Here is an 11531-nt window from a genome sequence, read left to right as displayed (position 1 = left end):
TATTTTCTTATCATTATCATAAAAAATTATTCAAATTTTCATACACAAGAGTAAATTATTTACTTTAAAAAAAAATACAACCGAGAGAGAGAGAGAGAGAATCGTATAAATTTAAATTTTGGGTCAAAAACTTTCGACGAAACATTTTTTTTTTTTTATAATAATAATAATAATAAAGGCATCGATTGTATAATTTTTTTTTTTTTACCTAATTACAAGAAAAATCAAAAAAAAAAAAAAAAAATGTCTAAACTCGAGATTACCTTAAGAGGTTACAAAAAAAAAATTTTTTTTTTTTTTTTTACTCCTTAAATTTGATGATTCAGCAATTTGCAATACAAGTAATTGAAATTTTTTTTTACATTCCCCAAAGGATAAAGTGAGAAGAAGTGATGGGGAAAGAGGGAGAAAGAGAGAGAGAGAGAGATGTTAGGAAAAAAAAGTTACGTAACTTTTTTTTTTTTTTAAATAGATAATAATTTAATAAAATATCATTGAAAATAAAAAAAAGATGACGACGATGGCGACGACGACGAGAGTGATGATGATGATGATGATGATAACTTGTTATTATTAAACATCATTTAAAAAGTTGGAGAATTTTTAATTAATTAGAAAGTTGAATTCGTAATAAAATTATTACGTATCAAGGTCTTTTAATTTTTCTTTTAATCGTAAAGTAATAAATAATAGTAGTAATAATATTACGGTAATTTTTTTTTTATTTAAACAAATGGATCGATACAAATTTTTATTTGTTTATATTTTTTTTAAAAAATAGATTCAGGTATAAGAATTTATCCTTTTATTTGTTTTTAAATTTACGTTAATCAATGCAAGGCAATTCAAACAAATTTTTTTTTTTTGTTTTAAAGCCGTCAATTATTATTATTATTATTATTATTATTATTATTATTATTATTATTATTATTATTATTATTATTATTATTATTATTATTATTATTATTATTATTATTATTATTTACGATGCGATGTTTTTGATTTTTACAAAGAAATTAAAAAAACTGTTAAAAACACGATTTGAAAACCCGCGAAAAATTTTAAAGAACAAACAAAATCGTTTATAACATTTTGATAAGTAAGACGATTTGTTTAATAAAAGGTGATAATAATAATAATAATATTATTTATTTAAAAAAAAAACCAGCGTAGGTGGGATGCGTGAGACGATATAAAGAATTTTTTTTTTTTTAATATTAGAAAAGTACTTTAGAAAAAAATATTCGCAGGGGAAGGGAGGCGGGGGGTTGAAACCTGGAAGAGATTTTGAAAAATATATATATATAGACGACAAGTAAAATAGTAATAATAATAATAATAATATTAATATTTTCAAAGTATTAGATAGAATAAAGTTATATAATAATTTTTATTTAGTTGTTGACATTTTAGAAATATTTTTGTGTTTGTATGTGTGTAACATTGAAAATTTGTAAACGTTATGAGAAAATTTCTTTCTGGATCTTATTCCAAAAAAAAAAATTAAATATCTGGAGAAAAGAATGAATTATGAATGTCGACATTTTTTTTCTTTTTTTTATCTCGCTAATTATTTTACTTTATCTTGTTGAGTGCTTTTTTTTCCTTCTTCTTTCAATTCTTATAATTTCATTATTTTTTTATTAATTTTTTTTTTTTGGTTGTTTCTTACTGGAATTCCAAAAGCTTTTTGATACAAACAAAAAAAATTTAAAATATTATTATTATTATCATTATTATTATTATTATTAATAAAATAAATGGGAAATTATTCATGTTTTTATTTTTTAAGTAAAATTACATACATGACCTATTTTAAATAATTTCTTTTTTTTTTCACTCCAGCAAATTATTGTAATTTTTTTTTTTGTTAATTTTAAATTTTTAACATCATGGAAAAAATAAAATTATTATTATTATTATTATTATTATTATTATTATTATTTTAAAACACTCCTCCAATTTAAGTAAAGTACAAACATAAATTTAAAAAAGAAATAACATTTTTAGGTAAAAGTGTTTTTTTTTTTTTTTTACCTTTGAAAAAATTAATCGAATTAACAACTTCCCCTCCCCCCTTCCCACCTACCCTCCAAATTAATTGAAACACGATCAAAAAAGGTTTTTGTATAAAAAAGTTTTCCCTCAATCCATCCTCCTTCCACTCCACCGCGTTTTTATTTTCCATTTTCATTTGTAAACACTTTCATAATTGACTTATTTTTAAATAAAAATTTTTTTAATTTTAGAAAAATTTTTTGCGTGCGCGTGTGCGTGCGTGTGTGTGACGTCATCACATCAAAAATTAAAAAAAAAAAACGAAAACGAAAACGAAAACAAAATCTCGAACCTTTTAACATTTTTTGATTGACGTTTATTTCATTTTTTTTTTTGCTGTTGTTGTTTTCCTTTTTTCCCCATGAAAAAAAAAAAAAACTTTTCCTTTTTTTTTTTTTTTTTTTTTTTTTAAAAATTTTAAAAATATAAAAAAAAAAAAAAAACCTTTTTATCATTGACACAAATTACAATGAAAAAAAAAAAACCCGTGCCCTGTTATAATGTATTTACAATGTAAAATTTGTTGTCATCACGTTCGTTTGTCATCATTTTCCATTGATATTTTAACCAAAATCTCATAATAATAATAATAAAAATAATAATAATAATAATAATTTATTAAACTTTATTCATCACGACTCACCCCGATTGATGGTGATAATAATAATAATAATTAAAATAGGTTTTTTTTATTTAATAACATTCGCGAGGTGCGGCATAAAAAAAAAAAAAAAAAAATTTTGCAATGATTTATCAAGTAAGTAGTAGTCAGTCAAGGAAAGGATAGGGTTAATCACCGATTAGTTTATCCCATGTTAACAACCAGTTAGTTAATTAATCGTTTTCGTTTATTTATTATCGTTACGGTTATTATCGGTTTATTATCGTTATTATCATCATTATTAATAAATTTTAAATCGTCGATTTGCAAAAAATTATTATTATTATTTTTTAAACGACGAAATCACGTGAGAGGACGGTAAATCACAAAAGGTACGAAAATTTAAAAAAACCTTTGATATCAAACACCGAAAATATTTTTTAAAATAAAAATAATTCTTATCAAAATGATAAGAACGTGGGGGGAGGGAAACAAAAAAAAACAATATGGCGAAACCTCAAGTTTAAAATTTTTTTGTCTGGGTTGGGGGGGATTAAATATATATTTTTAAGAATATATAAAATAAAGAAAATTTTAAATTTATACATTTATATATTAAATCTCTCATTTTGTTTTCGTGATAATAATAATAATAATACTATAAGTCGTTTTTAAAATTAAGTAAATTTTATATATAAATTTTCCATCGAATGGATTTATATAATAATAATAATAATAAATGTATATTTTTATATATATAAATTTTTTTTTTGTATATTGTTAATATTGATAACGCAGTGAGATTGTTATCAATGTGGTTGTTGTGTTTGTTGTTGTTGTGTTTGTTGTTGTTGTTATCGGTTGTTTAACAAAAAAAAAAAAAAAAGAAGAAATTTTGTGTTTAACCTTTAAAAATTAAAGTGAATTAATAATATATATAATTAACCTTTAAAATATTTAAACAATTTGGTCAAAGTCATTGAGTCGAATAAAAAAAAATTGACCTGAATAAATGAACATAAACCTGAAATTAAACATTAAAAAAAAAAAGTAAACAACAACATAACAGGTCAAAAAGTTGAATTATTATTTTATGATTTAAATTTTCCAAAAAAAGAAAAAAAAGAAAAATTTTGTGAGTTTTTTCATTTTTTGATTAATCGTTTGAATTTTTTTTATATATAAACCGGCGCCATAAATTTAAAAAAAACAACCGTATACTCCCCCCATCACCACCACCACCTCCGTACAAATTCGGGTTTTTTTTTGGAAAATTATTAAAGAAGGAAATTTTTAAACATTTTCCAAAAATTTCTAGAAAATTTTTTCTAAAGCCGAAAGGAAAGAAAACGTTTTGAAAAAAAAAAAAAAAATTTTTTTAAATGTTTTAAAGAAGGAAAGAAAGACAGAGAGAGAGAGAGAGAGAAAGTTTTTTCTTTGTTTAATTTTACGTAATAATATGTTAATATTTCACTGACACAACTTGCGCATTTATTATTATTATTATTATCATTTTAAAACTTTTTTTTTCTTTTTGTCTTTTGTTGTTGAAAAATAAAATTCGATCAGTTTTTAAATATTTAACACGCATAAGCATTCACTCTCTCTCTTTCTTTCTTTCTCTCTCTCTCTCTTTCTTTCTCTCTCTCACTTTCTTTCGATTTTGTAACGATATGAATGATTTGATGAATATTATTTTAACATCGGGCTTTTTTTTTTTTTTTTAAAGTTCAAAACAAGCAATAAACGCTTGAAGAAGAAAAAGAAAAAAAAAATTACAAAATAATCTAACAAACATATTAACAATTTTTTAATGACGTCATAAAATAACTTTTAACCCGCGACTTGTTTTCATTTTACCGCCGTTTGTTTGTTTGTTTTTTTTTTGTTTTGTAATAACGAGGCGAACAAACAAACAAACAAACATTGTGTCGATCGACCGCCTGAAAATCAGGTTTTGCGTGAGATGTCCGTCCGTCATTCACCTACGTCGTCGTCATCATCATCATCATTATCATCATCGGAAAAAATTCTCCTTATCAAACGATATTATCGCAACGGATTTTCATTATTATTAATAATAATAATAATAAATTAAAACGTGAAACACGGTCTTAAATGATGATGATGATATTAAAAAATTATTATTAAACGTCAATCATTTTATCGACAATAATAATAATAATAGGAATGACGAAATTAATAAATTTTTATTCGAGTCGTTTGTTTTCTACGTGACGTCACAAAATTTTTTAATTTAAAAAAAAAAATCAATAATAGAACAATAATTAATATTTAAAAAAATCGGTTAAGAGAAAAAATTAAAAATGGCGAAAAAAACCTTTCAAAAATTTTCATTTCTATTAATTATTAAAATGTTTTTTAATTAAAAATTAAAAAGGAATCTCCTCCCCCTCCTCTTCCTTCTTCTTTTCTTTCTCTTTCATAACCACCCCCATCCCTCTTTCATAACCAAGGTCCCCCACATATTTTAACGATTTTAATAACCGTTCGACACGATTTCAGGTAATAATTTTCAACGTCTGTTACAATATTTTTAAAAAAAAAAGGGAAAAATTTTAATTTACTAGCTCCGCCCCTGTATACATTTTTATAATCGTTAAAAAATTTTTTTTGTCGTTTGTTTCTTTGAAGTGGAATAATCGTCTCTCGTATTTTTTTAAACAAACAAACGATAATAAAAAGAGATGAAAAAAAAAGTAAAATAATTTTGACGTAATAAAAAAATTTTTTTTTTTTTTTCGTGGTTATAGAAAAAAAAAGTGTCTGTTTCTTTTCAACTTGTGACGAAAACAAATAATTGTGATTTTATGCTTTTTTTTCGAGAGAGAGATGATCACAAAGCACTAAAAAAAAAAAACTTGTAATTTTTTAAATGGACAATTAAATTTTGAAATTTGTTAACAATTTTCAAATAAAAAAAATAAAATAAAATGTCGCCAAAAATAAGAGAGAGAGAGAGAGAGAGAAAAATTTTTTTTTGTGCGACACACAATTAAACAATTTAGCCATTTAATTTTTTTTTTAAAAAAAAAATGAGTAACGATTATAAAATTTAAACAAAAACTCGAAGGTTTAAAAAAAAAATAAAATCAATAATAATAAAAATGTCGTCGTTTGTCGTAGTTTTTTTTTTTTTTAAATTTTTTTTTTTTTTTGTTTTTTTTTAGACATGTTGCTGAGTTTTGCGTTTTTTTTAATACCGGTTGTCGCGGTGACCGGTCAACAATTTAACAACGCCGTGAGAAATGGTTATTTACCACCCGTTTCACCTTCTTCTTCCACGTCACCATCGGATTCTTTATTTAAAGCCGAACAAAGCAGACAAAGTATCGAACTGTCGGAAAAAGATGCACCGCTTTGTAGTTACGAAGATTCAAAATCTGGATTATGTTCTCACGATGATAAAAAAATTCAAAATATTTTCGATAGTATAAATTCAAAATTGGAAAAATTTTCAAGTCCGAAAGCCACGGTACAAACGGTTAAAGAAACTACAAAACCAAATTATTCAAAATTTAACGGTGATGGTTCAACCGTCGCTTTTGAAATACTCAATCCGAGAACTGATAATGTTATACCAGTGACTACAATCAAACCAACTATTCCTACTACAATCACTACTACCACGACAAAATTTAAAAATGATTTATTTGCTAATAATAAAATTGAAGAATCTCGTGCTTATCTTCCGCCTGTACCAGAATATTCCGGTGCTGCTCAAACACTAGACAGTGCGGTTAAAGTACCACAGAGGGAGCCACAAAATAATAATAATAATGATGATCATCACCATCACCATCATCATCATCATCACGATGAAAATTTTGATATTTGCTCCGATCCGTTTCATTCATTTTTATGTGCGCCCTTAAAAGCAAGAAAGCGAATCACGGGAGCTTTACCGGAAAGATTAGGTCAACCTTCATTTAATGAATTTCGTAACGTTTTATTTCCTTCCAAGAAGCCATCATTAATAAATAACGAGCCAAAACTTAGTTCACCATCGAACATAATTGAATCTACTTCTTTTAAACCTACTACCACTACTACTTCAAAACCTACTTTCTTACCGACATTTTTAACAACTAAATTTCAAGGAGAAAATTCAAACGTGAACGACAGATTTTACCTTCCTCCAGTACTACCGGGTAATCAAAATTTTAATTCTTTTCCCGTTAGACCGGAATCATCGAACACTGTGACGCAAACTACAAAATTTCAAAGTTCTTCATCAATTTTCAATTCCCCGCAGACAACGTTTTTAAATAATTTTCATTCGAATAATTTAAACGATCAGAATAAAATTTTCCAACCGACGACAGAAAAAAAATATCTTAACGATTTAGTGAATAACGTACAAAATGTTAAATTTGACCAAGTACCCGTGAAAAAAACAAATTTACTACCTTCGAATACGATAACGACGAAAAATCAATTTTTATCATCCTCTAGTGCTACATTTTCTAAACAACCGGAAACAACATCAAATCCATTTTTAAAAAATAACGACCGATCCCAACAGGAAAATTCTTTTCTATCATCTCTAGGACCCAACTTATTTAATACGAAAAAATCATCCACGTCTTTTGCATCCAACATTATATCATCTGTACCATCTGTAACATTTAATAACAAAAAACCAGACGATAATAATGAAAAAATCACGACATTTTCATCTAGTTTCGTACCGACCAACGTTCCAAATTTATTTACCGACATTAGTGTAAGTGGCAAAGGTCAACCGACGTTCACACCAACATCGACAGCATTTAACAATTTTGCTTCTTCTTCCAAATCGACATTACCACCGGCAGCGAATTTCATCGCGACAACATTAAGACCCTTTTCGGAAAAGAATTCATTATTATCATCATCCGTAACAAATAATATTCTGAGAACGAATCAAAATGAACAATCGTCACCATTTTCTTCAAACGTTCCGTTAAATTTAAATAATGAATATTCATCAACAATTTCTAAATCGCAAAATCAATTAACGACAACAATCAAACCATTCACTACGACGCCATCAAAATCCGTAACGACATCAACGAAAATAATTGAAAAATTTACAATAAATAATTTAATACCAACCGCACAACAATCAAACCCGGCGGTGACATCTCAAGGTAACCCTCAAACTCTAGTTCAAACGGAAAACTATGAAAAATCATTATTATTTAAAAATAATAACGACGGCAACGTCATTTGCAACGATTCATTTCAAAATTTTTTGTGCGCTAAGAAGGATGTAGCTGGTGTTACCGGAAATGTTTTGACCAAATCAACGGAAACGTTTAATGGCGTCAACGCAGAAATAAAACCGTCGTCCACTTTTCAAAGCTTAACGACTCAGACAAATCTACCACAAAACACGGTAAGAAATGGATTTTCTCAAAATCAATACAAGCCGTCGTCGACAAGAGGAGACTCATCGTCACTTTTTACCACTTCCGGATCGGACGAAGGATATACTTATCCGAAACCTAGCACGGTATTTCCGCTACCGACAAAAACGAAAAGTACATTTCTTCCGGTGACGACATATAAACCAACGACAAAATTTATAACAAATGATTTTTCTGAATCGAACGAACAAAAATCATTTACCGGATATAATTACCCAAAACCACCGGAACCTTTGCTACCCCAAACGGACGAACAAAAAAATTTTGAAATAATAAAAACGACATCGGTAAAATACGATTATCCAAAACCGGAAAGAAAATTTTTATTGCCGACGGAAGAATCGAGAACCGTGACACAAAAAACAACATTGTCATCATCATCATCATCATCATCATCATCGCCGACAAACACTCCTTCGGCATCGACAAACATCGCATCAAAAGGTTACTTTTATCCGAAACCGCAAGAAAGCTTAGAATTACCGCAAAAAAAGGGTTACGATTATCCAAAACCTAAAAATCAATTAAAACTTCCGGCGGAAAAAGAATTCAAACCATTATTTTCCGATCTTCGACAACTTCTTTGGAAGGTTTAAGCGATTTAGGTTCCGCTTTATTTATTCCAGTTAATAAACTGGACAAAAGAAGCAGCGACGGGAGCGACGGTGACACCGACGGGAATCCGACACTGTTAACCTTCTCCTCTCCATCTTTAAAAACTCCAAAATTTGGAGAAAGATTAAGAAAAAGAGAAAATAAATTTTTTTAAAATAAACTTTTAAAACGGAAGCAGAAGAAAACAAAAAAAAAAAAGGGAGAAGGATAACGTGTTGATTTTTTTTTTTTTTACTTAATTTATATTCTATTAATAATATTAATTTAGTTATTTTAATAAAAAAAAAATTTTTTTACGTTTACTTATTATATTAATAAATAATAATAATAATAATATCATTCGATTTGTTACAATAATATTCGTTTTATTTGCTAATAAATGAAATACCCCCCCTCCCCTTAAACAAAATTATTACTATTATTATTATTGTTTTTTTTTATATGGTTTTTAGTTTTAAATAATATTATTAATAATGAATGCATTATTTTGTATATTTTTATTTTTTACTTTATGTATTTTATTATATAATAAATAAATATAAACTTTTATTAATACTATTATTATTATTATTTTGTTTTTATTTATTTATGTACATAAGGGTCGGCATTATGTAAGTTTATAAAAAATTTTTTCCCCCGTCGAAACTATTTTCGGTCCGTTGTCAAATTAATTAATTCTCCGATTGATTGATTGATTGACGGACTCGTTACATGATAAGATAAAATGAATGGCGGGGGTTGGGGTAGGGGAGTGGGAGGAGAAGGAGGTTGGGGGAAAAGCTGCGAAATGAAAACTGCACATTAAGACAAAGTAAAAACAAACTCATTTTGTTTCGTTAATAAAAATCAACAAACTCCCCTCTCCCCACCTTGTCCTCCCTTTTAAAAACCTTCCGAGCTGTTGTTGTTTTTTTTATTATGTTGTTATGAAAATGTTTGTTGTTTTTGTTGTTGTTGTATTCTCTTATTTTTTTTCCATTAGCTCTCTCTCTCTCTTTGTATTTCTGGAAAACCTCAACTAAACTACTATGTAAATAAAAAAAAAAGAAACATTAACTTGTTTATTTATGTCTTTTCATGACACTTTCCCCCCTTATTAATATATAATTAAAAAATTTTGTTTCCATTTTTTTTCATAACAAAAAAAAAAAAAACAAATATATTTATTTTCGATTTAAATAAATAAATATATATATAGTTAAAACTATATATATATATATATATATATATATAAGCTATAAGTAAAACAAATCGATTTATAATGAGTCGAAAGGAAAATTGTTTATAAAACGGTTGATTGTTTTGTCTATTCATTATTTTGTAACAATTAAAATGGATTTATAATAAATGACGTCATATTATTATTATTATTATTATTATTATTATTATTATTTTTGACTAAAATTTTTGTCTTTCATTTTAAAAGTTTTTTTTCTTTTCCAAAAAAAAATAAATAAATTCGTATTCCAGAGAGTTTTATATAAACATATATTTATTTATTTTTTTTTATCATCTTATTACGTAGACAACGGGAAAAAATTGGTCCTTAAACGTTTTACCTTCTGGAGAAGACAAAGAAAGAGAAAGAGAGAGAGAGAGAGAGAAAATTTGTGTCAACGTGAAAAATAATATAGACTCAACCGTGACTTTATTTTAACAATCATGAATGTCAAAAATTTTTTTTTTCTTTCTCTCTCTCTCTTTTGCTGGAGAAAATATAAAAATTTTATTATTATTACTATTATTATTTATTCATTTATTAAAGCAGAAGAAATAAAAAAAAAAAAATTTTAATCGAACGATAGAATTAATAATAATAATAACGAAAACATTTCGAAAAAATGTAAACGCGGCCGAAACATTTTTTTTTTTGTTTGTAAATTTAAATATGGCGATTTTATTACTTTATTATTATTATTATTATTCTACACCGTGATACATGACGTCACGTATATATCACACACACACACACGAACCACGTAAAATATAAAAAAAAATTTTTTGAAAATATTAAAACGAAAATAAATTTATTGAGTACAAAACAGGAAAAAAAATTTTTGTTTTTGTTTAAATGAATGGACAGCCCTGGATTTTCGTCACACGCTTTGTTTTTTTTTTTTTTTTTTTATAAACAATTTAATTTACTGTTAAATTCATACGTTCCTTCTCGTTTTTTTTTTTTTATGCGAGTTTCTGTTTTGTACGTACTTTTTTTTGTTTTTTATTAATAAAAAGCAGACGAAAACAAAACATTTATTGTTATTATTATTATTATTATTACTATTTTATTTTTTTCATTGTTTAAAAACAAAAAAATGTTTAAAAATGAAAAATTATTTTTTAATATTGTTGTTTCATTCAATTTAAAATTATTTGCGGTAAGTAAATTTTCTAATAATAATAATAATAATAAACAAGAATTTATTATTATTATTATTATTAATGTTTTTTTAAATTATGGCCGAACGGAACAAACGTGAGTAATAAAAAAAAAAAAACAAAAAACAAAACAAAAAAAACAAACGTTTTTTTATTTTTATTTTTTTATTTGGTTGTCGATATTATTATGACGTCACAAAAAAATGGGAGATTTTTATTATCATTATTATTATATTTGTTTATTCAACCCTCAATTTAGCTTTTTACCCTTTGACCTCCCTCTCTCTCTCCCCCTTCCTTTTCCTACGTGCCTTTTTTTTATTTTTCGTTGACAATAAATTTTTATTTATCATTCAATCATATAAAAAAAAAGGAAAATAATAATGACAATAATAATAATAATAATAATAATAATAATAATAATGATAATGATAATAATAATAATA

At 25.8% G+C, this 11531-nt stretch overlaps 1 protein-coding gene across 1 annotated transcript; it reads left to right on the top strand.

The window, feature by feature from the left end:
• Positions 1-5852: 5852 nt before the first annotated feature.
• On the top strand, positions 5853-8786 carry Phum_PHUM196030 (uncharacterized protein; the record flags this gene model as incomplete). The annotated part of the gene is made up of 2 exons (XM_002425350.1): positions 5853-8681; positions 8718-8786. The coding sequence occupies 2 exons, from the start codon at positions 5853-5855 to the stop codon at positions 8784-8786; spliced, it is 2898 nt and encodes a 965-aa protein (XP_002425395.1).
• Between the last annotated feature and the right edge of the window lie 2745 nt (positions 8787-11531).

This window comes from Pediculus humanus, genomic scaffold (genome assembly GCF_000006295.1).
Source record: "Pediculus humanus corporis 1103172107545 genomic scaffold, whole genome shotgun sequence".
NCBI lineage: Eukaryota > Metazoa > Arthropoda > Insecta > Psocodea > Pediculidae > Pediculus > Pediculus humanus.
This window is presented reverse-complemented; position numbering and strand designations above follow the sequence as displayed.